This window comes from Aedes aegypti, chromosome 3 (genome assembly GCF_002204515.2).
Source record: "Aedes aegypti strain LVP_AGWG chromosome 3, AaegL5.0 Primary Assembly, whole genome shotgun sequence".
NCBI classification, from domain to species: domain Eukaryota; kingdom Metazoa; phylum Arthropoda; class Insecta; order Diptera; family Culicidae; genus Aedes; species Aedes aegypti.
This window is the reverse complement of record NC_035109.1, coordinates 123076165-123103769: the sequence shown is the minus strand read 5'-3', so window position 1 is coordinate 123103769 and position 27605 is coordinate 123076165. Positions and strand designations below refer to the sequence as shown.

Genomic DNA, 27605 nt, shown 5'->3' with positions numbered 1-27605 from the left:
AATATATTTTTTAGCTGCACCACAATATATTATTTATTAGATTCTTTAAAATGAGTTTTTACAAATTGGCATTCATATTCCTAAAGCTAAAGCTCTTTAAATATTAATAATGAATTGCTCCCGTTTTCTAGTTAATCCGGGCTATCTACTCTCATCTCCGTCTATATTTCGGTGTAACATAATTCGTTTGTGTTTTGTTTCACATGGTTTCTTTTCTCCCATTTTTCGCGACTCCGATTTCCACTGAATGTACGATGCCTCTGAAAGATGGCAATTTGCTAGTTTCCATTTTTCATTTTCCACTTTCTTGCATTTTTTTGGGCAGCCCACTCTTTGTTTCTCCCATTTCTGTCGGCTTATGCTATACGCGAAAAATGCAAAATTAAAACACAAGTAGCGAAACATCCATCCGTGTCGTCTCTAATCGAATTGAGATTCCGAGCGCGCGCGAAACAAAACAAAAATGATCGCCAGTTTATACGACCCTCTGAGTATTCTCTTCTCCAAACTCACTTGGTTGATCAAGTAGTTCCACTAAAGCTATACACTTAAGACAACAATCAATGCACTTCTTGGCTGGCAGAAAACGGTACTTTCCGCGTGCCGTTTCTCGAGATTCGTCGATCGTTCCGAAAAAAGAAATTTGTCATTTTTTCACGCATTCGCGATCACACCTGGCGGCAGTCGCGCGGCTTCGATCGGCGTTGACACGCCAATTACCTATTCCACTATCGTACGACATGCATTAAAAGTGTGGAATTTTTAGCCGCTACGGTCATCGCCAGCCTGGCACTGAGTTCCTTGTTGAGTTCGTGCCAGATACATTTGCCAATTAGGGACACACTTTCGATCGAGGGCCTGCAAATGACCAACAGGGTCAGGCAGATTCCATCCGTAGGGTTGGGTTGCGATCGAGTGGTGTGATGTTCGACGCTGAGGACTCCATGCGGTCGATGTTGAGGCAGGTCTGCTCCGAAGAGTTCAATCATGAACTTCTTAAGGGTCGAGTGAATGCTGCGACCAGGATGGATCTCCACAGTAGGAAAATGATAGGCGGTTTTTTCACTCAGTAGAATGTAGACCTGGTTGGTGGTTTTGTTCTTGATGGCCACTACTACCCGAAGATAGTTTTTGTAATGCGCTTTTCTGGCAGGGAGGATATCCTTGTGCCAGTTCGGGTCTTTGGGAACACGTCGTTTGTGGTTTCGTGCCAAGTCTATGATGGGGATAATGTCGTTGGCGCGAAGATTCAGTTCGTCAAGATTACCAACCCACTTGGCTTGAATGGATTCCTGATCTGCTTGAGATGGCGTTTTGAGTTCGCCACCTGCCACCCGACCTGTTAGTACAAATCTGAACCACGTACCACCAGCCGATTCCACTGCCAGTAGAGTTGTTATATCCACTTTAAGGCCTGTTTCCTCCAGAACTTCCCTCATGCCAGCTTCCATGATCGTTTCACCGGGTTCCATACGACCTGCAGGGAGATACCACTTCCCTGCACAGGATTCCTTTGCTTCCTGCATCATCAGCACTTCATTTCTATCGTTGACGATCACGCAAGCAACTACATAGGTCACACTTTTGCCCACAATCGGCACGTAATCCGACGAAGCAAGAGGTTTGACGCCTTGCGCCTCAGTAGCTGCATTCTGCTCTTCCAAAGAAAAGTCACACAATTCACTGGTTAACTCGTCCAGATACTGCCCCTCCAATACACGAATCAGGTTATTCTCCATTCTAATCTCGTTTAAATCATCTAATTCTGAATCACCCCTAACACTCTTCAAACGAGCATATCCGTCGTCCAAAACACCCGCGAGCCGCGCAACCAGATTTCACGATCTTGCCCTGGCGTAAGTCAATTAGGAATTCGAAAGCTTTGCGTCTAAAGGCACCAGCAAACAACCATCCTCCCACAGTGCAGCGTTGGAGCCCTGCTGTTGATCGATGGAATTTTGAAACGAGACTGAAACCGCGCAACTACGCGATCGCTACTCCACCGCCGCGAGGAATGTACGAGACTACACAAGCAAAACAAGTTGTGGTCGATCGATCGTGAACTCGCTACTCTCTCAATGGACCAGCTCTTGGTCGTTGTCACTCCAAAAAAAGAAGGTCCACATACAGGGCTCTGTTTTGAGGTATTTCTTCTTTGAATCGTGTTCCGCGTGTACAGGAGAAAAGCTTTGCTTCAGGTGAGATTCATTCACCTTTTCTTGGGCAGTCACGGTCCAAAGCTTTGCGTTCGACCACTAAGCGGTGTCTCTTCACCAATTATCTTGCATTTTTCTTTCTGGTTTACCACCCAAATTCTCCCTGGAGCGGATCCTCAGCTTTGGGTTCGGCGATGATGATGATGCTCAGCACGACAGCGCCCCCGTGGGTTGTGATGGAAGCTGCGTCGAGGCGCGATCGCTGACTGCTAACGGTTCTTTTTTCGATCTCTTCGGTTTGGCGGCGGCCTCCTCACTTGTGGCTAAAAGTGTGCACTGGTCTGTATTTTTTTTCGGCGAGGAAGAAAAGAAACAAAAGGAAACACAGAAGAGAAAATTAATATCTTGATGTGCCATCGGTTTCTCAAGTCAGCTCTATAGATAGATCACAGAGAAACAGACGTACTATAGTATGTTACAAAAATATCATGAATTTTTAAATTGATTGGGCAATCTACGTTCGTTTTGGCACTATCAGTGAATGGAAGAGCAGATTCGTAGTAAATCAATTTTGTACTACTCCAACCCTGCAATCAAATTTATCAGGATTTCCGTCAGGGTGTGGGTGGAGCAAGAGAACTCAAAAGTGATATCGCGAGCTTCGCACAAAAACGATAACTAAACACAGTCTTTAGACTATATATACACTAGAGTGGTTCAAAAACTCGTTTTTGCTCCACACCGCTCATTCGATTCTAGATCAAATTCTGAGTGTGCTCCCAAAATTTGAGCTCATTTGGATGAAAATTGAGACTGCACAAGCCCTTCAAAGTTTATATGGGAAATACTATGGGAAAAGCAAGCAATTCATTCAATCGGTCATAGTGTTTTCCCATGTGCTCTTGGGGATTAGATCTACGTTGATACTGTGAGATACATTCATCAGCTACAACTTTGCCGAAGACCGTTTTTAAATCGGACGCCTCAGTAATTAGTTATTGATTTTTGAATGAGTTGTAAAACTTTGGCTATAATTATTGGGCTGTTCTGCAGGCATCACTGGATTTTTCAGGATATGTCATCATTATGGGCAAATTATAAATTTGAATAAGAAATTAGTTCTAATTATGCGGGTCAGCATTGAATTTTAACTAATATTATAATTCAGGGCTTTGACGTCTGAGCCAGGGTGTCTACTACCTGGAAAAACCTGGAAAACCTGGAATTATCAGGGAATATAATATTATAAGCCATTTTACGAAGCCTGGTCAAATGACAGGAGACCTGGGATTTTTCAATCATCGGCGTCAGTTTTCGCGATGATGATGGTTGATGACTGTGCGAATTTCTAGCGTAGCTTTTCATCCAGGCGAAAACTTAAATGGAGAAAATTTTTTAAAATAGGTATTTCTGATCACAAAAGTGCTTTTTTATGTGCAATATGGGTAACAAAGAGGTAGCTGATACAATAACTAGGTGTAATGTTGCAGTAACGAACATTTTTGGATCTCATTTTTGTATATTCTCCATGTCCTCGTTTGGTAAGATGAGGCGTTATTGAAAATCACGCTGGATTTAATCCCAGGTCTCCTGTCAATTGACGCCGTTGCGGCGATCAGCTGTTCCGAAACGTCTCGTAAAATGGCTCATTCAACCTGGAAAAAACCTGGAATTCTCAGGGAATTTCGTCTAGACTCAGAGAAATTATTCCGAAACAGTAAAATATGTCCTTTTTGTAACACAAAATCTTGCCAATGAAAAAATTTTCGGCTGCGCCGCTATGTAAGTCATTTAATTTTTAATTTCTATTTATTCCGCATAATAAACATTTCGATTTTTACATCAAAACATATCATGCGACAGTTTGTTCTTCATGTCTTGTCGTAAATAGGGCAACTGTTGACTCAATGTGTATATTTAAATATTGTGGCCACTGTAGTCAATTATCCATTTTAGGTCTACAATAGCCCTATTTAGCACGAGACATGAAAAATGAACCGTCGCACGATATGTATTGGAGTTCAATTTCAATTGTCCCTAATTACAGGTTACATTTTAGGTCTACAATAGTCCTATTTAGCACGAGACATGAAAAATGAACCGTCGCACGATATGTGCATATCATGCGACAGTTTGTTCTTCATGTCTTGTCGTAAATAGGGCAACTGTTGACTCAATGTGTATATTTAAATATTGTGGCCACTGTAGTCAATTATCCATTTTAGGTATACAATAGCCCTATTTAGCACGAGACATGAAAAATGAACCGTCGCACGATATGTATTGGAGTTCAATTTCAATTGTCCCTAATTACAGGTTCCCTCGGGGACATCCGGTGGTCCCGGAAGTAGTCACTGTAGTCAACTATCCATTTTGAGTCTACAGTTGCCCTATTTACGACAAGATATGAAGAATGAGTCGTCGCATGATATGCTTTGGTGTCAAAATCGAAATGTCCCCTATGCAAGGTTCCCCCTGGGCACTTGGCGGTAGCATGAGTGGCAAAATCTGTACAAGACTCATTTTCAATTTATAATAGGGTATTTTATGATAAGCTAGAGAGAAAACAATATTGCGCGACATAGGGAGTCGATGCCGGTTATGGACCCTTTGCGTATTATGGACCCCCTACAGAAAAACATAAAAATATCACTCAAAGCAACTTAATTCCTATGAAAATCCACCGGGGGAACTTCGATTACATTGTTAGTCAGCAGTTTCAGGCAAAATATTTGGTTTGAGACGCATAAATACAGATATTTGAACAGTTTTGTAAATGAAACCACACAAGAGGGTCCATAATACGCATTTCCAGGTGGGTCCATAATAGGCTCGTCGGCAGCGAGCCGGATTACATGGGAATCAAATGGAGGGTCCATAATACGCAACGTCAAATTTGTAAACAATCCTATTATGGACCCCGGGAGGGTCCATAATAGGCATTCGGACAACAGTTTTTCAAATGCATATTTCGCTGGAAAAATCGAATGATTTTGTATGTTTCATAGACGTACTATGAAGTAAAGACATTGAATTTGTTGTTAGACTCCACAAAACGTATATCCGTCTGAGATATCATTGCGGAAAAGCGTCTAGAATGAATTTCAGCTACTAAGGGGTCCATTACTAGCATTGAAACCCTATTTTGAGTGAATAAATTGTTTGATCCCAATTCCGATCCACTACCGGCACCGATTCCGGGTTGTTTCTGGACCGATCTTAATACTTGGCGCACCAATCGCTTCAGAATTTGATCTTCTATCTTCATGTGTAGTAAAATTTTGATTTTTAGCCGAGACCTTTGCTAAAAACACGTCATAATTTTACTGCATAAGACATGCGTCCGGAAATCCGGATTATCACCAGTATCTGGTGGTCATAGTTCATCTCCATGGATGCACCTCAAAACTAGATTAGTTGACCCGTCCATTACTTCTTAAAGAATTGAAATCGGTCAATCTTTGTCAAAGTTACAGCATTCCAAAGTTGGCCCAATTTTTGCCTCTCCCTGTGTGTTTGTTATTTTGACAACCCCCTGTATATCAAATCTCGCGTTGAGTATCATACAGGCGTATCTACAATGATCGATTTCTCTTCGTCGATTTTCTCTTTGTATTAGTATACGAAATTCAATCGATTTTCGAAACATTTTAAAGTTCAGTACGATGAAGTACGATGAATACTTTCTACTGAGTCAAAAATAGCAGTCGAAAACAGTCGCCCGGCCAAGTAATTAGCTAAAGAGAAAATCGATGAAGAGAAATCGATTACTGCAGTTACGCCCGTATAATACTGAACGCGAGAAATATTCCATCATTTGCGATACTTTAAAATGGGGAGGGTACAAAAAAAAGGGCGGAGAGCTCCCTGCAAATCTTATTACAACTCTTCATATTGTATTTAAAGTTGAAAACATTATATGGAGCATGAATTCCGCTGTCCTGAATATAAAACACTGTGTCGGTTTATTGATTAGATTAGATTTTTTAATAAAAAATGCAAAAAGTTCAAGTATATTTTAAAAATGACCTGGGGCAGACACGAACATTCTGAAAACGCCATTATTTTTGTTTATTTTTATACTTTCAAGCCCGGGGTGTCCGGTCTCTGTGCATTCAGATCGACTTTTTTTTGTCGAACAGTGTAATTGATATTCAATTATTCAACCAACTGTTTTTCAATTTTCAGGATTTGTCATCATTATGGGCAAATTATAAATTTGAATAAGAAAATAGTTCTAATTATGCGGGTCAGCAATGAATTTTAACTAATATTATAATGCAGGGCTTTGACGTCTGAGAGCATCGTCGCATTGAAGTCTCCATATATAGAACAAATGCGCATGTATATGTGCGTTTCGTGACGATTTGCTCTCCAGATGCGTGAGTCTGCAGTAATGTCACCAGCTGTTCGAGTCGGATTCGCTAGCTGGAAGGCAATCGTGTTCCAACCAGCAAATTCCCGCTGTAGGTAAGGTACCGTGGGGGAAGTGTAGCAGTGGGGTAAGTGGATCATTTGTCCGTAATAAGAATACATATTTCAGTGCGCATCGTACCTTCGTGCTGTGCGTACACGAATTCTCTCTGCTCTTGGAAGTTTTCTTAAAAACTACCTAAAGCAATAAAACAGTACTTTTCAGTGCTACACAAACAGTACTTTTCAGTGCTAAAATTAAAAACGGTACTTTTCAGTGCTACTTAAACAGTACTTTTCAGTACTATTTTTTCTACTATTGATCCCTTTACGATCCTTGTTTGGACCCGTGCCTTCGATTTTTCGTTGGACCCGTTGGCGAAAGCTAGCGGTGGTAATCCTTCTTGGACACCGTCTAGGGAAAAAACCTCTCGAAGGTCACGTCTTTCTCGTTTATTAACTAAACATGGTATCAACAACTAACAAAAGGAAGGGTGAATCTCTGAATTCACTACTTCCTTCCAAAAAAGTGGGTTTTAAAACTGTCACTACACGTGGCAAGAATGGAAGAAAGGACGCTTCCCCGGAATGCGAAGTTTCTTCCAAGGGTGTAATGAATAATTGTATTGAAATGAGCAATCAGTTCGATGCTCTAGACAAATTTTCCGAACACCAAATCGAAGCAGCCTCTAGCCCAGGCTCTTTGATTCAAGTGAGGAAGCAAAGAGTGCCGCCTATCGTGGTCAGTTGTTCCGAATTTGGGGGATTTAGGCAGGAGATCTTGAACTCCATTAGGGGAATCAAGGTTTCCTTCCAAATCGCAAAGAAAGGAGACTGTCGCGTTTTGCCGGAAACTCTTAAAGATCGCGAACTTCTTCTCAGATATCTTGAAGAGAAGAAGCACAAATTTTTTACTTATGACGACAAAACTGAACGTTTGTTCAAAGTCGTCTTGAAAGGTCTCTCAAGTGACTATAAGTCACCTGAAGAGATAAAAAATGGAATAAATGATTTACTTGGATTTTCCCCAGTCCAAGTAATCATTATGAAAAAGAGAACCCAATCTGGCATTGTTCGGAAAGGGCTTTCTCAAGAATATTATTTAGTTCACTTTAACAAAAAAGAACTAAATAATATTAAAGCTTTAGAAAAAGCTAAACTTATGTTCGATGTCCGTGTGACGTGGGAACATTTCCAGAAACCTGGAGGAAATTACCAGAACCCCACTCAGTGCCGTCGGTGCCAAAAGTGGGGTCATGGTACAAAAAATTGTCGCATGGATGCTAAATGCATGATTTGCGGAGGTTCTTCTCACGCTAAGGACGACTGTCCTGTGAAAGAAGATACCAGAAAATTTCAATGCGCCAATTGCAAGGGCCCTCACAAAGCTAACTTTTGGGAATGCATTTCACGCAAAAAAGTCGTTGAGGCTCGTGCCAAGCAGATGAAGGATAATATCCGTTACGATAACGGTCGTTTCCGGAATTTGCCTGGTAGAGTATCGAACAATGCTCATTTTTCAGTTAACGATCGCTTGATTAGGAATCATACCCACCAGGAAGATCATAATCATGCTCATTCACAAACAAATTTTAATCCGTCGGGTAGCCGTTCGAATCTTTCAATTTCGAATGTATCTACCCACGGTAAATCCTTTGCCGATATCGTAGCAGGTAATTTGAACTCTTCCCCTGTTCGTTCCATGAGTACCCATTCTACTTGTTTCAAATCAAATGGAAAAAACCCTACCGCCACAGGTAACTCCTACCCCGCTTCTTCGTCTACCGAAAATTCCAATGGGAAATCATCAGATGATATGTCTGCCTCTGATTTTAATTTTCTAACTGAACAATTGAATCTAATGATTGATGCAATGTTCAAAGCCACCACTATGACTGAAGCAGTCCAAGTAGGTGTAAAATTTACAAATAAAATTGTTATTGGATTACGTTTTTCTAATGGATCCAAATAATAATTTAAATATTTTAAATTGGAATGCTCGTTCTCTGAATGGTAAAGAGGACGAGCTGTTTAATTTTCTTACAGCTAATAACGTGCATATAGCAGTTATTACCGAAACTTATTTAAAACCTGGATCCAAATTTAAAAAAGATCCTAACTTTTTTGTTTATCGTAATGATCGACTTGATGGGGCATGTGGGGGAGTTGCAATCATCATTCATAGGCGTATAAAACATCAACTATTTTCGTCATTTGAAACTAAAGTTTTTGAAACTTTAGGTGTTTCTGTTGAAACACAGTTTGGTAAATATACTTTCATAGCTGCCTATTTGCCTTTTCAATGCTCTGGACAGCAAGTTAATTGGCTTCAAACTGACTTGCGAAAATTAACTCGCAATAAGTCAAAATTTTTTATCATTGGTGACTTTAATGCCAAACATCGGTCATGGAATAATTCTCAAAGTAATTCCAACGGCAGAATTTTATTTGATGAGTGCTCTTCAGGATATTTCTCAATAAAATACCCTGATAGCCCTACATGTTTTTCCTCTTCTAGAAATCCATCTACGATTGACTTGGTCTTAACCGACTCTAGTCATCTTTGTAGCCAATTAGTTACTCATGCTGATTTTGATTCTGATCATGTCCCTGTTACATTTCAAATATCGCATGAAGCGATTCTCAATCCTATCAGCTCCACTTTCAATTATTTACGAGCCGACTGGAATATATATGAAACGTATGTTGACTCTAATCTTGATGTTAACATTTCTTTAGAAACTAAAATTGATATTGACAATGCTCTTGAAACTTTAACAAATTCCATTGTTGAAGCCAGAAACATTGCAATTCCAAAATGTGAAGTAAAATTTGAATCCGTGATTATAGACGATGATCTTAAACTCTTGATCCGTCTTAAAAACGTGAGGAGAAGGCAATTTCAACGCACTCGTGATCCTGCTATGAAAATTATATGGCAGGATTTGCAGAATGAAATCAAGAAACGTTTTGCAGATTTAAGAAACAAAAATTTTGAAAATAAAATTTCTCAATTGGACCCCGGCTCTAAGCCCTTTTGGAAATTATCTAAAATCTTGAAAAAACCTCAGAAGCCTATACCGGCATTGAAAGAGGAAAACAAATTATTACTAACTAATTGCGAAAAAGCTCAAAAACTTGCTATGCAGTTTGAAAGTGCGCACAATTTTAATTTAGGACTTACTAGTCCAATTGAAAATGAAGTTACTCAGGAGTTCGAAAATATTCTCAATCAAGAGAACGTTTTCGAAAATGCCTGGGAGACTGATTTGGAAGAAGTGAGAACTATTATTAAAAAATTCAAAAATATGAAAGCTCCTGGCGATGATGGAATTTTCTACATCCTCATCAAGAAACTTCCAGAAAGTAGCTTATCATTTTTAGTTGATATATTTAACAAATGTTTCCAATTAGCATATTTTCCTGACAAATGGAAAAATGCTAAGGTTGTTCCAATTTTAAAACCAGACAAAAATCCTGCAGAAGCTTCTAGCTATCGTCCAATCAGTTTGCTTTCCTCCATCAGTAAACTTTTTGAAAAGGTTATTTTGAACAGAATGATGGCCCACATCAACGAGAATTCATTTTTTGCCAATGAACAGTTCGGATTCCGCCATGGACATTCGACCACTCATCAACTTTTACGTGTAACAAATTTGATCCGTTCCAACAAATCTGAAGGCTACTCTACTGGTCTTGCTCTTCTAGACATAGAAAAAGCATTCGACAGTGTTTGGCATGAAGGTTTGATTGTTAAATTGAAAAATTTTAATTTTCCAACATACATTGTTAGAATAATTCAAAGTTATCTGTCAAATCGTACACTTCAGGTTAATTATCAGAACTCCAGATCTGAAAGACTTCCTGTAAGAGCTGGTGTTCCCCAAGGCAGCATTTTGGGACCAATATTATACAATATTTTCACATCTGACTTACCTGAGTTACCTCAGGGATGTCAAAAATCTTTGTTTGCGGATGACACAGGCCTCTCCGCCAAAGGACGAAGCCTGCGTGTCATCTGTAGTCGATTGCAAAAAAGTTTGGATATTTTTTCTTCATACTTGCAAAAATGGAAGATTTCTCCTAATGCTTCCAAAACTCAACTAATAATATTCCCACATAAACCAAAAGCTCTTTATTTGAAACCTTCAAGTAGACATGTTGTCACGATGAGAGGGGTTCCAATAAATTGGTCAGATGAAGTTAAGTATCTAGGACTCATGCTAGATAAGAATTTAACTTTCAAAAATCACATTGAGGGCATTCAAGCCAAATGTAACAAATATGTAAAATGTCTCTATCCTCTTATTAATAGAAAATCAAAACTTTGTCTTAAGAACAAGCTTTTGATATTCAAACAAATTTTCAGGCCAGCCATGTTGTATGCTGTACCAATATGGACTAGCTGTTGTAATACCAGGAAGAAAGCTCTGCAGAGAATTCAAAATAAAATTTTGAAAATGATTCTGAGGCTTCCTCCCTGGTATAGTACCAATGAGTTACATAGGATATCCAATGTTGAAACATTGGAACAAATGTCAAATAAAATAATCAATAATTTCAGGCAAAAATCGTTACAATCTTCTATTGCCACGATTAATGCGTTATATGTTTAGGTTAAGTTAGGTTAAGTATATTAAAAACTTTTTTTTTTTCTCTTATAAGCAGGTGAAATCAACTCACCTGCAAAAAATCTGAACTGCTACGGCAAATGAAATGTAATATGTTGTTAACAAAATGTTAATAATATCTTAGATTTGTTTTACCAAATTAGGATGATAGTGTTGTCTAATAACACAGAACACCTAGATATAAGAAATAATGAATGTAATGTTTGGAATGATACTAATAAAGAAATTAAAAAAAAAAAAAAAAAAAAGAATACATATTTAAATATTTCGAATGTTTTCACACCTTTGCTTAATTTTAGGTTATATTCTCACGTACATACTGATACTACTGCAAAACTGAATCTACACGTGCACTAACACAAACAAACTGGCTGACTGCAAAAATTGATTCATTTTAAAGTTGTTTTTTGTCGATAAAAAAAACATTGTATTTCTGCCTAAAATCGAAAACTAATAGTTTTTTCAACACATGGTGAACATTTCAGTTCCAATTGTTTGAATCACAATGAAAAAATGTAATAATTGTAAATAAATACAGATATATTGGTCATGGTACACTTACCCGCACTTTTTAATTGGATGGGGTAAGTGGATCAACTATTGTTATCAAATATTGGCAGACTACTTACGCGGATTTGAATAAGCTTTAGTGTCATCAAGCGTTGTTTTCCTTTTACATTTTTCATTCCTAGAATGAATTTGCCAAATTGATCAGAGAAAATTTCAATTAATCCACCTAAAAGTGTTGTACAGCCTTTCTAGCATAAAAAAAAATGAAAATTGAAAAATTCAAACACAATTTTTCGTGGTTTTCCTAAGCTGAAATGCAAAAAAAAAAACAAAATATACAAATTCTCTATCCTGCTTTCATATTATCGTACGTTTTTTGACCATATCGATTGTTCAAGACAGATGATATACATATTTCCATAAATAGAATAAACAGATTTCAGTTTGTTGAACAAAAGTAAATGTAATTAATATTTTTAAACTACGAGTGTCTTTCGAAAACATCGTTAGGAATAAAGCTCAATTTTTCTGTATAACTCGGGTGTATAAAATGGATGTATTTTCTTCAAAATATTCTAGTTACATCGTTTGATTTTTTTTTAAATTTTAATGCTATCAAAATATATAACATAGCACTTATAACAAAAATGACAATAATATCATGCTTACTATACATGATTACATCAAATTTGTTTTGAGAATAGAGTTTTCTTTATAGGTGATACACTTACCCCACCATGGTGGAATAAGTGGATCATTTGACGCAAATTTTCAAGTCCCCCATGCTCAATACCCCTGGGGCACCTGGAACCTACAATTAAGTAGTCATGGCAGCCGGTGGTGCTGGAAATGCTTCGGATAGCATAAGCTTTGAGAACCATGAAGTTTAATGCCCATATTGATATGGTTCCAGATATGTTCCTAATTGACCACTTTCCCCAGGGCACCTGGAACCTTCTGTCAAGTGGTCTACGTATCTAATGGTTTTGAATATGCTGCTGGAAACATTATTTTTAAGGTTGATGCCCACTTGGATATAGTTCTGGTTAATATTTACATAATTGGAAATACACACATGACTGACCATGTTTTCCGGAATCATTTTACGGAAATGGTCATATTTCTGAAGATTTCCAACCAATCTTGATGCGTCCGACGGCATTCGACATCCTATTAGTTCTAGTTTCTAGTAAAATAGTAAACATCTATCCAACTTTACACCGCACAAAAATACAAGTGACAGAAAAAATGACATTTAGACATGACCTCGGAAAATCCTGAACATCTCCGGTGTCCAGTGGCCAATATGCATGGCCAAGCATGTTCCTGAAAGTAGACCAAATTTGCCGTCGACTGCTTCCAGATGCATCCAATTTTATCAATTTTTCATAAAGTTATGAGCATTTGAATTTAGGCAAAATTTTGCCTATCTCAATTATTTTGCCTATCCCCTGTAATTCGAAGGAAATCGTTTTTTTTTGTTTTTTTTTTTTTTGTAATGGCGGATATTTTAGAAGCATATGAATGCCCGGAAGTGTATGAGAAATGCGAATTTAAACGCGATCGATAGTGTTTTGTGATGAGTGGTCTCAAGCTCCTGTTTCCACGATTCTGTGGTAATTTTGGAGGTGGTGTCAGATGGTGCATTCAACTTCTTGTGTAATACGTGCGTGCTGTGATTGCAACGGGAAGTCGATTCTTTATGTCCAAAACATTGTGAAAAATTTAGTGGATTGTTTGAGAAAGGTTGATTCAGACAAAATGTGCGTGACACGTGGTCATTCGATAACTGATTGTTTGTAGAACAAAGATACCGGGTGAATAAAGCTCAGTAAATTATTGAATGATCGTTTCCAACGTGAAAAATTCTCTCAGTCGTGTTTTGCTCGTGCTTATAAAAAATTTACCACTTTCGGCTGATGGATTTTACTACCATTTCGGTTCGGCTGATAAAGACTTTCACGTGTGTTCTGTTTGTTGTTGAGCTGTCCAGGAATCTGATGTCAAATAAAACAGTGGAAAGCCAGTGTTGAATACGGTCGTTCTACAACACACCTACATGATGAGTTATTTTCAAGAATGTAAATCTAGTGATCATGACAAAATAAATGATTCAACGCGGTTGTTCTTTATCTTGCGATCATAGCAACAACAACTTTTGTCTTTAAGATATCGGAACAAACTACGCTCCTCGAATAATGCATCGTTCTACATGTGTGCTAGCGATTAATTGTTCGCTAGTCAAAATTTCATGATTTGAATTCGGATATGCTGTTTATTGATCTAAAATCATTTTGACATGAGCTCCGCGAAAAATAAAAGCGAGCAGACGGCATGATTCGAGTTGGATCGCTCCTTGTAACAACATCCGATAAACTCTTTGTCCCACGACAAACAATGCATCGGATGCTTGATTTATCGGCACAACGCGCGCGTAGTGAGGTCTTCAAATCGTGTTGCTGCTAGCGCGACGGCCCTCTCAGACCGTTCAAATACCGTATTGTTTGTCGCTAGAGTCAATTTTTTCCATCCTTGGTAATTTTGGCAACAGACAACAATAACGTTATTTGATGAGTTCGTTCCTGCTTATCTTTAGTTTTCTCCTCAATTTTTCGTAACACTGAACTACACTACACTGAATACTTGTCAACTACCCTTCATATAAAATTATTCTCTAAATTTACAATAATATTTGCTGTTCTTCAGAAACTAAATGTACTTTTGCATTATTTTATCCATTTTTCCGTTTTTAATTTAGTTCTATATTTTTGTTACATTATAAACATTCCCACGACATTTAATTTGATTCGTCAAAATACCATAAATGATGCTATCTTTTTAATGATCCATAACTGCTGCGTGATCGGCTGATAGTCAGAATCTGGGAAACCGAACAACTACCGGAGGAGTGGAAGCAAGGCGTTATATGCCCTATCTACAAAAAGGGCGACAAACTGGAGTGTGAAAATTATCGTGCAATCACCATCCTAAACGCCGCCTACAAAGTGCTATCCCAGATTCTCTTCCGTCGTCTATCACCTATAGCAAACGAGTTCGTGGGAAGTTATCAAGCAGGTTTCATCGACGGCCGCTCGACAACGGACCAGATCTTTTCCTCCAGAAATGCCGCGAGTACCAGGTCTCTACGCACCATTTGTTCATCGATTTCAATGCGGCATACGATAGTATCGACCGCGTAGAGCTATGGAAAATCATGGACGAGAACAGCTTTCCCGGGAAGCTCACAAGATTGATCAGAGCAACGATGGACGGTGTGCAAAACTGTGTGAAGATCTCGGGCGAACACTCCAGTTCGTTTGAGTCTCGGCGGGGACTACGACAGGGCGATGGACTTTCGTGCCTGTTGTTCAATATTGCGCTTGAAGGTGTTATGCGGAGAGCCGGACTTAACAGTCGAGGCACGATTTTCACGAGATCCGGACAATTTGTTTGCTTCGCGGACGACATGGATATTATTGGGAGAAAATTTGAAACGGTGGCAGATTTGTTCACCCGCCTAAAACGCGAAGCAACAAGAGTCGGGCTAATGGTGAATGCGTCGAAAACAAAGTACATGCTGGTTGGCGGAACTGAGCGCGACAGGACCCGCCTAGGAAGCAGTGTTACGATAGACGGAGATACCTTCGAGGTGGTGGACGAGTTCGTCTACCTCGGATCCTTGTTGACGACTGACAACAATGTTAGTCGGGAAATACGAAGGCGCATCACCAGCGGAAGTCGTGCTAAGGACGATCTTCGGCGGCGTACAGGAGAACGGCGTGTAGTGGCGAAGGATGAACCACGAGCTCGCTTAACTCTACGGCGAACCCAGTATCGTGAAGGTAGCTAAAGCTGGAAGGATATGCTGGGCAGGGCATGTTGCAAGAATGCCGGACAACAACCCTGTAAAGATGGTGTTCGCTACGAATCCGGTTGGAACAAGAAGGCGTGGAGCGCAGCAAGCTAGGTTGATTGACCAGGTGCACCAGGACCTGGAGAGCGTGGGTCACAGTTGAGGATGGAGAGAAGCGGCCATGAACCGAGTGAATTGGCGAATTATTGTTGGCGAGGCTATATCAAGATAATTGATGTAAAGCCAAATAAGTAAGTAAGTAACTGCTGCGTGAGAGGACAGGATGAGTTTTCATCTCGTTTCAGAGAGCGAGTAATGACGCTGTAGACTAGGCTTTACAGCCAGGACATGAGGGAGAAATGCCAATGTCCCATCCCAGGAAACGGAAAAGGACCACAGACGGAGTGTGCATTAACATTCTTAGCAAAGTCACTCTCAACGATTGTATCTTTTTCCCTGAAATGGAACGGTTGGTACGGTTGTCCCCGTTTCTTCTAATCTGATAATCTGATCGCCGCAAATTTTCAAATTATCTTCAAACCGAAGTCTGCACAGTGGGCCTGGTCATTTTAATATCTGTATCATATCACTGATATGCTGCAAATATTAATACTGATAAGAAAATATCAGGAGACGTTCCGATATTTCCAGGATGCTTTTCATTATTGGCTGTGCAAGCACTTAGAATAGAATAGAATAGAAAAATGGCTCCAATTTATGAAAATGATACTCGCTGAGAAATTTGTGACTGGATTCATGTTCTTCTATAACTGAGGTGTCGGGGATAAGTGACAAACACTTTGAAATTTTATCAAATAATGAACGTAGAACCGATTGTTTGTAACGGTTTAAAAAATGCTAAAATCCCATCGAATTTTATTATTCGAATATAAAGCTTCAAATGTACTCGATTCCAACGAAAAAAGTTCTGACATGAAGTGTTATACCATAATTTCGGGTGAAATTGATCACTTTTCACTGTTTACCATGGAAAACAAGTACGACGGTGAGCCTCATTGGCTTATATACTAAAAGTTTCATACAGTTGTTATTTTAGTACTGGAAATCGTCTCTAAAAAAAAAAAAAATCAAGAAATTTCGTTTCCATCTTTACTTATTTAATTTGGGCCTCCTGAATCCTAGACGGGGTTGGTGGTCTAATGGCTATCGCTTCTGCTTTGCAAGCAGAAGATCGTGGGTTCAATCCCAGGCCCGTCCCTTTCAAATATTTGTAACACTCTTTCTAATAGCTGTCTTTCTCTATCTCTCTGCGTCATTATGGCGCAAACATCATCAGTTCTATTTATCGCTAGAATAGAATATATCGACTTAACCGCTTACCACAGTGGTATCCATACGGTCACCTCATCCATCACTAACAAAACAACTCCTACCTCCAAGGTAGCTGTGGGAAATGCAGGAGATTCTCCGGTTTTCTAGTAACAACAGCTAACTAATTAACTTCTTTCCTCTCCCCGGTGGACATAAGGACGTGGCCGGCGCCATTATCAATCGAAAAATATCAAGGGTAGTGTGATTGTACATTGAAGATGGAAAAAGCAAAAACCCAAGCTTCATCTGAGTGGTTCTCTGTGCAATATCACTATCCTGGTTGATCACGGAGTTGCAACTACGAAGTGTATGTTCCATCAGTTGATCGTTTTTGATGATCGTTTAATTTGGGCCTTCTGAATCCAAATATGCTTGCCAAATTCATAACAATGCAAAATTTATGGAAAAAATAAACAATTAATTTTCAACAATACCGCAGAAAACTCCTAAATGTAGGTAATTTCCGAAGGAATCTTGTGATATCTATAAAAAATCCAATTATTACAACAAAATGAATAAATTGGTACGAATTTTGATGATAATATTAAGAATTTAGCAAGCATATTTGGATACAGGGTACCCAAATTAGGTATGTAGAGTTGTTTTCAAAGCTAACAATGATCGTTTTGACAAGTGATCTATTTCACCCCGAAATGGAATCCCTTGATTTTTTTATTTGTGAATAAGATTTTCAGCACTAGAATCACATCTGTATGAAAATTTGGGTACATGAGCCAATGAGGCTTACCGTCGTACTTGTTTTCCTGAATTCAGTTGTTTGGCATTGATAACATTATAGAAAACATACATGGAAAACAGTGAAAAATGATCAATTTCACCCGAAATTAGGTGCTCATAAAATACTCCAAGTAGTACTATTGTCTAAGGATTCCTCTAAGTACATTTCAAAAGTTCCACTCACTGAAATACAGGGATTCACCAACATATTCCTTCAAATATTTTATATTAAATTATGTTAAATTATAAGTTCTAATGAAAAAAAAACCTCCATTGATCTCTTTGCTGCGGAATTTCTCTGAAGAATCTTAAAAAAGCATTTCTCCAAAAGATCTTTGAGAAATGTCTCTGAGAAAACCTCTAAAAATCATTTAAAATTTCCTTTTTGGTTTTTTTGTTCTATTTTCAACTTTCAATTCCAATCTTAAAAGATTTGATTTATGTGATTGAGCAAGATTTGCATTTCAGGCTGGAATTATGACAATTGGACATCTAAATGGAACTAGGGCTAGGAGCACCACTTGAAAACTGCATAAATTCTTGAAATGCCATCTGAAATAACATGCAATCCCAAAGCTGACAAGAAAATGAAGCAATAGGCATGTTCTAAGTCTAAGAAAAAAAATGATGTTCGAAAAAACTGCCCATAGGGTGCAGAGCTACTTGGGCACTTCCATGATACACTTTGGCATGTGGGGCCTCAGCCGAATCGTCTGAAACTTTGCAATGAAAAGCACTCCAATACGACACACATTGCGGCCAAATATGAACTCGATAGCTTCGAAAAAAACCTACTACAGAAGTGAATCAAAAATGCCAAGAATTGGATCCGGCCCAGTGAATCAAATTATCATCAATGCAGACAAAACACAAATCACCGTTTTTTCCGTCTTCTTCCGGATGGATTCAAAATCCCGTCTTTTTCCCGCTTTTCTCGGTTCGTTGGCCACCCTGTAATAAGGAAGTTTGTTTATGAGAGCAATTCAATCCGACGAAAGGGAGAAGAGATATTCATGAATTTGTTTGCTATTATTTAGCTTTATATAGGATTATAGCCCTGCTCTGCCCTGAATTTTGAACTGCCTTAGTGACTATCTCGGGGATTGGATTCGATCCCAGGTCCTCGGCGTGAGAGGCGTAAGATACACTACACCAGGTCCGTCCCCATATTGAAGCTTTGTTGTCGGCATCCATTACTGTCAAGATTAATACCACTATGTTTTTCTTGTAAAGTGCAAAGGATCGTATCTACTAAACCAACAGGAAACACGATCAAATTTTAGCGCAACGTCTGTTTGTCTGTGCATACACGCTGCCCAAGGTATTTCCTTCTTCCGCGGGCGCACGCTTGATAACGAGAGCAAAATGAATAAGTGGGCTAATTAAAAAATAAAGGTGTGCGATTGAGTGGAACAGAAGTGAAATGAATTGTTTTGGGAAACAACATGTTTGTCATACATATAGGGTATGACTAGGCATCACGTATTGACCCAAAAAGAAATGTAGAAACCTTATCTCTTTTGCGTTAGCATTTATTATAATCGTGATTTGGGGTCTCTGTGTCCGAATCATTATGTGAATTGTATTTATTTGAGATGTGAAATCACACTTGTCTCATCATAACGACGTCGAACAAAATAATTGTAGATCTTCACGATAACTTTAAACCGTTTGATGTCTTCTGCGTGATAGTTCCAATTTATTTAATGCTTTGCAATGGAAAAATATCAGAGCTTCACAAATCGCCCAACAAAGGTTATAAACCGAAACTTGGTCTTAAGCAAAATTACAGTTAAGAATATTGCACTTTAGCAGAGACTGTGAACTTTTTCGTAGAACACTATAATATAGAGAGCTAGATGACTGAAAAATGGTATACAAACCTCAAATGACGTGTGCATAGACAAATTTCATCAAGATCATTTCAAACATTGGAGGTATGATCTTTACCATAATTGACATCGTTTAAGCACGAGCAGTAGAAATGTCAAAATTGTCGTCAGTCTAATGTTATCCGATGTAGATGAAATGATTTATAGCTTTCCCTTTCTGCAAACCACTTACTCTACTCGAAGAAAATTGTCTCGATGTGAAAGTCATAATTTTACCATCAAATTTTCGACGGATTGACTTACTTAGACACAAAGTGTGCATCTGCCATCCAATTTCTACACTGCTGATCGCGACAAGCAATGGTTGTGAACAGCTACATTTCAAAGTAATTGTGCCATACCAACGAGAGTACGTTAATGATATATATTTATTACAGCTTCAACTATGGCTTTTCTCGATGGGTGCAATTGCAGGACCGTTGAATTGCATTTCCTGCAAAAAAAAGTGAACTGGCACCTAGAAACTACAGTAAGTGACAAACGTTAGTATCCAATTGTTGTTTTCCCTAGCTGAAATTTGAATGGCAAACTACAAATAAGCTGAAATTTTGTCTGCAATGTTCTTCAAAGAAGTAAGTAAGTAACTGAGAGATGTTATTCACTATCAGAAGTTACTTAAATTTGCAGAACGCATCAACCACCCAAAATTTGCAATTTTTAAAATAAATATAAAATCTGTCGATTATTAACATTTGTCTTTAAACAAAGCTGTGAAACTTAAAAAAAAATACCGTAAAACGGGGTAATTTTGATAGTTTTTGACATCATTACAGTTGGAACTGGATTGGAGTAGGGAAATTGTACCAGTTATGGCCATAGTGGTTCCCTATTTGGCCATATGCACAATTTCGAAAACTTTCACATTTTTTATCTCTTCGAATGTTTCAACATCAAGTTAAATAGTATATCTAACTGCTGAAATACACAAAACCTTTTTAAATGTAGAATTATTCAAATTAACACGTATGGCGAAATAGGGAACCACTATGGCCATAACTGGTACACCTACCCTATGTTTGTAGAGAGCGTGAATTAGACTTTATACATTAAAGTACTATATTTATGAAACAATTGCCTACAAAAGGGTTTCAAGTTGAAATAAAAATGATAAACGCTACTAAAAGTGTATACAAATTTGTATAAAATTATATTTCTGGAAATGATTGATATCGATTGATTCTCATGTTTCGACATTGGATTCAATATACACTCCCGTGCATAAGTTTGGGTTCACCCCCTAAAAAACATGCAAAAGTGTTCAGGCCATATCTTTGTGATTACACGTCCAATTCAAACTCTTAAGCCGCATTCTAAAGGCAAAGAGTTTTTCTTACTTTGTATGTATTTTTCCAAAAACATTCTTTGAACTTTGCATATTAAATATGTACTTAAAATTGTGACATTTTTCAAAAAACACACTGAAAAAACATTACTAATTTCCTCAGCATTGGATCGACCAAAATTTTAAAACAAGGTGTCTTTAGAATCGCAATCTTATATTCTTTGAAGAGCACTCATGAATTTTTTGCGGAATAATCTGAAAAATATTCAAAATCAATGAAACAGTCAGTCAAGACATCGTGCAAAAGTTTGGGTTCACCCCTCAGTATGGTGTATCGTGCAAAAGTTTGGGTTCACCTGATCTTACTTAAATCTGTAAAATCGCAAACCAATCATGTACGCGCCATTATTTGCGCTCAAAAAAGCTTTAAACTATTAAAATTGGTTGAAAAATGGCAGAGATATTGACAAAAATGATGTACGTGTGACTCAGATGAACCCAAACTTTTGCACGATTTGCATCATACTGAGGGGTGAACCTAAACTTTTGCACGATGACTTGACTGACTGTTTCATTGATTTTGAATACTTTCCAGATTTTTCCGCCAAAATTTCGTGGTGTCTCATCAAAGAATAGAAGATTACGATTCTAATGACACTTTGATTTAAAATTTTGGTCGACCCAATGCCGAGGAAATTAGATATGATTTTTCAGTGTATTTTTTGAAAAATGTTACAAATTGAAGTATAAATTTAGTATACAAAATCAAAAAAATGTTTTCGGAAAAATACATACGAAGTAAGAATAACTCTTTGCCTTTCGAATGCGGCTTAAAGAGTTTGAATTGGACTTGTAATCACAGAGATATGGACAGAACACTTTTGTATGTTTTTGAGGGGGTGAACCCAAACTTTTGCACGGGAGTGTAACTCAGTCGTTTTTTGAACAAAATCAAATGAACTATGTAAAGTATATTGCATACCTCCATGTGTTTAACGTTACATGGAAATTTCCGTTTTTAATCACAAAAATGGCAATGCTATTTTTTTCACTTTTTAAATTTTCACTAAGCTATTTAAGACTGAATTGGAGTTCTACAACTAGGCTGTTAACGAGAAGTGACGAATTCTTTAAAACTTTACTGAACAGTGTTCGTAGAACAGATTGTTTGAAAGCGGTTCAAAAATGCTTGAATCTCATCAATCCAATAAGTTTCAGCCACAATCTCAGACACATAGTCCAAACTTGGGCATTTTGAATGAAAATCAGTATTTGGTAGTAGTAACCAACTTGTGTCACTGACTGTATTATTTCCAGCACGACGAAAGAGCGGTGCAGATGAAAAACATTTCCCCGTGGCGAAATAATGAATAGCACAAAACCCCCTTCAAAAGGCGCATCGCTTCGAATCCACCAAGATCTGATAGAATGATTGGAATTTCAAGGTGACTTAGAGAGTGTTTGTTTTGAATCTGAATGAGCGAGCCTGGGAACAGGTTTGGCCCGTTTGACGTCGTCGTTGCCACGTTCTTCGGGGTGGGGAACTGTCTCGGTTGGATTTCGTGGCACCGAAAATGAATTAATACGATCCACGAGTGAGAATTTGACGCCTATGAAGAGTTGTGGTGGTAGGAAGCTCTCCAACAGTCCAACTTGCTTTCGCCCATCGTCGTCTAGTCAACCAAAAGCTAACCAACCAGAGGAAAGGAAAGCTTTGGTTTGGTGGTACAGTAAAGTGTTCAATTGTGCTCTTAAGTTTGGGTACATTTGTGCTTTGAATAAATTTTAATAAAATTATATAAAATACTGACCACAATCAGGATTTTCAAAATGTGCGAAAGAAATGCATACCGTATAAAACGGGGTTACGGCAATATCAAAATTACCCGTGCTGTCAAAGTTACACTGTTCTACGGTACCTATATCATATGGGGCTGTCCATTTTTTATGTAAGATAATTTTGGCGGGGTTTCGCCTCCCCCCTCTCCCCCCACTTAATATTTTTGTATGAAAAATAAAAATTATTTGTATGGCGCGTAAGAAATCTCAAACCCGCCACCCCTTATAAACCCTTATATAATGATTGGACAACCCCTGTTGACAATTCAGGATGTACACACTTAATCGTAGAATTTCATTTCGGTAAACTTAAATGACGAATTCAGCCGGTAAAACATATTTTTACTGAAATCTCGTTCAATTTTGACAGATGAGCGATATTGACAGATGCAACTTGACGAAAATCGGTAGATAACATAGATAACTGAGACTCGGTAATATATACTGCTTCGCGACTAAAAATGGATGAACCAACGTGCGAAGTTCGATTTTTGACCAACTTCGCCGCGTCGCGAGTCACTTCGCTATAGTGCGCATCTATGCCCTTCACCGTGTGCATTATGCGCACTATTGAGAATCGACTTGCGACGCGGCGAAGTTTGTCAAAAACCGAACTTCGCACGTTGGTTAACCCATTTTCTAACGCGAAGCAGTATATTTTACGAAAACAATCAGCAAACAAATATTTTTACTGAATTTCGGCAAAGTGCATCTGTCAACACCGAAAAAACAGAGCTGCAAAAAAAAAACATGTGCTCGAAATGTTTTAAAACGTTCGTGGAAAAAGGAAGTGCGCCTTCATGTAAGTATTCACATAACTTATTGTATTATAGCGTACATTTGTGCCTATAAATGATTCATTCAGACGAGTCAGCTCAGTTAACGCTATTTTTATTAAACTTTTAGGAATATTCCCCGGGAACTACTTGGAACAATGGAAGTACAGAGAAAGTGGTTGGCGAAATAAATTAAGTGTGTAATGAACACTTGTATAGGGATTTTATTCGTCCTAATTTTGTTCATTACAAGAGGTAATGGGTTAAATTTCTACATAATTTTCGTATGTTCTTATCGACATGTCAAGAATTTGTCAAACTGCTAAAAGAAATGTTAATAGAATCGCATTCAACTGGATAATACTGTATCACGGGGTAAAGTTTAGAGTCGCCCGTTGGATCAATAGTTGATTTAGTGCGGAGCAGAGACAATGATGTAAGCTTGAATGGCCTGGCTCTGCGTGTGTATTATGTAAGAAGAAACTCCCTACCACGCAAAAGCTTATGTCGGCGGTGTCACCACCATCGCCGTCTGTTTTTCAAACGATAACCGGTTTTTGTTGCACATATGTTGCAGTTTGCGCAAAAGGTACCAGCTTCAGTTTTGTTTTATCTAGGTGATATTAGTTAATGAATGTGAATAGGAAAATCAGGAGCGATACACTTTAGTAATGCTCTGTATTTTAGGGTGTTACATCTAGATGACTTCACAGCGAGGTGCTAATTTGCTTAGGACAACTTTTAAACATATATGTATATGCTTTTGGCAGCTTATACTTAGCGGGTATTTAGAATACGTTTCTTAATATTTATGTAGTGGAATAGATCGATCAGGATTTAGCTTGATAGATAACGAATAAAACGACCATTTCATTGACAGCATTTTTATTTTATTACATCCGAATCAGAAAAGGTTTGATATTCACTAGCTGTTCTGGCAAACGTTATACAGTCAACCCTCCATGAGTCGATATTGAAGGGACCATCGAGTCATGGAACAGCAATGCTATGGAAAGCTGTTTGAGGGGACCATCATAGTAACCACGAAATTTGATTTTTAGTATGGTTCCATGAGTCGATATCGAGTAATGGAACATCGACTCATGGAGGTTTAACTGTATTGCAAAGCAATAACACAGCATATTGCCATGCAAAAATTCTGTACAAAGCATCAAAATGTATTTCCCATATTTTTTTTTCGATAGGTTCCTTGCTATATCGTGGTGCATCAATATCCGGACGCTTAAGAGGCACCAAATGTTTCAGTTCAATTTTCACGACCTCATTTTCTCACATGATTAATGTGTGATATTAATACAATTAGTTTAGGACCACATCTACACAAAAATGAAGGAAATTTTAGAAAAATATCAAAAATAGCAAGTAAATCGTTAAAATAATGAAGCAATTCTTGTCCTCAAACCCGGACACGTGAATCAATATGCCGGACACTCATGAATCAAAATCCGGACAACGTTATTTAAATTGACTATATCTATATAAAATTCAGTAAAATCTACTAGAAAATGATTATTCCGGTGTGTATGTATTTGCTGTATAATATAATATAATTAACAATTTTATTTTTAATTAGAACATATTTTACCTGCATTCAATACCATTTATGGCATTGTTGCGAATTTGTTTTCATTTTTAATATTTCATGGCAAAGCATACTAGATGGAAAATTATTGTAAAACGATAAAATAAGTTTAAGGCTAAGTAGCCCGTCATTCGTTTTGGCAACAATGATAACTTTTCGGCTTGCATTTTAAAGTGATAAAACTCAGTCTTGATAGTTTATATTGACTTGAAAAAGTATCACTGTACGCGCTAACATGCATAAAGTATGCTGATACTTTTTCAGCTGTGTCAGTGCAAAACGAACTGATTTTATTTGATTCGAAATCGTGAGATGAATTAGCAACAATCATCAACGACGCGTACAAATTTCAATGACGGCCTACTTCGCCTTAAATCTATAGATACGAGGCCATATAACTAGATTATTGTTAAATTTTATTGGTAAATCAATAAATAATAATTGAGTGTCCGGATATGGTCTCGTCCGGATTTTGATTCATCACGGAATTACTTTCCAAAATCTTATCGTAGTCCCAGGAAAAAAGCAACAGTTTAGATTTTTAAAAACATTGGTGGTGGATCGTTGGTACTCTTACCTAAAACATTTTTTTATCTCTTTTTTTGTATCTTGTCTATTCAGAAACGTGGAAGTGTAGTACTAAAAAATATAAACTAGTTGCATTCCACTCTCCATAACTCGATATTGAATTGATCATCGAATTTGCCAGGTATCGAGTTTTACAATACAAAACTAGTGCAAATGCGATCTAAGGGACTATCTAGGTAGCCATGAAAAACAAATTCAAGCGTGTGCTACAATAAGGGCGTAAGTCGCATGGTCGAATACTTTTAAACGATCCTCTCTTCTTTGAATAAAGATGACAAGCTGCAAGTTTTTCAGCATTTAGAGATACTTGTGCATATAGATGTCATATTTTTTTGAATTGAAGAAATTGGAGCGATTCTCTGATGATTGACATAAATATTTAAAATATTCGAAATGTATATTTAGTTACGATTAGTTATTTGTCTTGTTTTCTGTGATACAGCTCGTTTTGAGCCTTATAATGTCGTGCACAGTACTAAATCCCAGTCGTTAAAATTTGATTTTTTAAGCAGTTTGCTAATTTTTATTTATGAAGCATGTTATGATATTTCGTTGATACAAAGCCTTACATATTTAGGATTAGTTATTGGCTTCTGGCATTTCAAATATTGAAGACAACAACTGTAGCTCAAAAGATCTCCTATATTGATTGATATCGGTGCTGGTTTATATCGAATGATTAGCATTTATGTCGTACCCTATTAAAAATTGCGCGTTTATTTTTATTGAATGTAACGAAACGTTCCTCGAGGATTTTTGTTCAACTATATCGACGGGACTTTAGTCCCTAACTTTCCAAGTTTAAAAAGCCAAACCTCGATTTTTTAAAAGCACAACAATCGAAAAGTGCTCTGCACTGCGTTGATGAGTCTGTTGTGTAATCTTCAACTTAAAATTATTTTGGGGAAACTTGAACAACTTCATTCATTGTAAAATACCTAATATGATGAAATTTATGTTGGATATCACGAGGAGTGTTTCAGGTATGATCTTAAAAATTCTTCAAGTGAACCAAGATATTGTTCAAGAAGACTACCTAGAATTAACATCCACTTTTTCTGCAAATTATCACTGAAATTCTTACATAAATGCCCAATTGAGTTCTTCGTAGCTTTTGTCCAGAAGCGTCTCTGAAATTTTGCGCAACTACGAGGAATGTTCTTAAAAATTCGTGTTACGAATTATATGATTCTTTCATCAGATTATGACAACTGTTAGAGTATCTAAAGAGCAATAAATAGGCCCTGTGGCTGTTGAGATGTAATACTAACACATATTAGTTTTGTTTCAAAATATAAATTACAATAATAAATAGTAAATCAATTACAATAATTAGTATTAAATTTCACGTGATTTTGCTTTCAAATATGTAAACACGTATCTACTGAATAAAAAAGTCGTCAGCATGTTCCACAGTCGCTGTGCATTGAAGGAGAAAATCAATATTGCCTATTGCGGGATTTATGTGCATGTATCGTCAATGCATCAATGCATCAATGCATGCTTCTCTCTGGAGTGCAATTACCATTCCGGCGGTGCCGTCATTCACCGTCAATACGCAAACACCCTATAGGCTGCGAAAGCTTAAACTGCACCTCTACTCACTTCATACCTACATGCTAAATAATAATGATCACATCATCCGAAATAGTGCATCGTACTCACCTTGCCCAAATCCGGTCTAAATGGTTTAATTGCAGTACACTGTTCCAAATATCTCATCATAGAATCTTCTACACGATGCCATTCGATTGCATATTGACGACATTAACCATACCAATCCTATATCTGTTGATACGTCTCAAAATATGAATTCGTAAAACCTTGCTAATCGGAATGGTACTGCACTGCAATTTCTATGTTGACTGAATGCTGATTTTAAAATTTGCACTTGCAAGAGACAGCTCGAAAGTATGACACTTTGCGACGAAAACAAAAACACTAGTGTGCCGTAGATGGCGATGAATGAAAGTTACTTGGGTTCATTCAAGC

General features: G+C 37.7%; 1 protein-coding gene across 1 annotated transcript; it reads right to left on the bottom strand.

The window, feature by feature from the left end:
• Positions 1-4: 4 nt before the first annotated feature.
• On the bottom strand, positions 5-27605 carry LOC5569095 (8-oxo-dGDP phosphatase NUDT18). The gene is made up of 2 exons (XM_001658269.2): positions 27279-27605; positions 5-2497 (listed from the first exon to the last, which is right to left on the bottom strand). The coding sequence occupies exon 2, from the start codon at positions 1737-1739 to the stop codon at positions 729-731; it is 1011 nt and encodes a 336-aa protein (XP_001658319.1). The 5' UTR covers positions 1740-2497; positions 27279-27605; the 3' UTR covers positions 5-728.

Bases quoted from the DNA above. Each gene is read 5' to 3' on its own strand.
- LOC5569095 (XM_001658269.2), bottom strand. From the start codon at position 1,739: ATGGAGAATAACCTGATTCGTGTATTGGAGGGGCAGTATCTGGACGAG.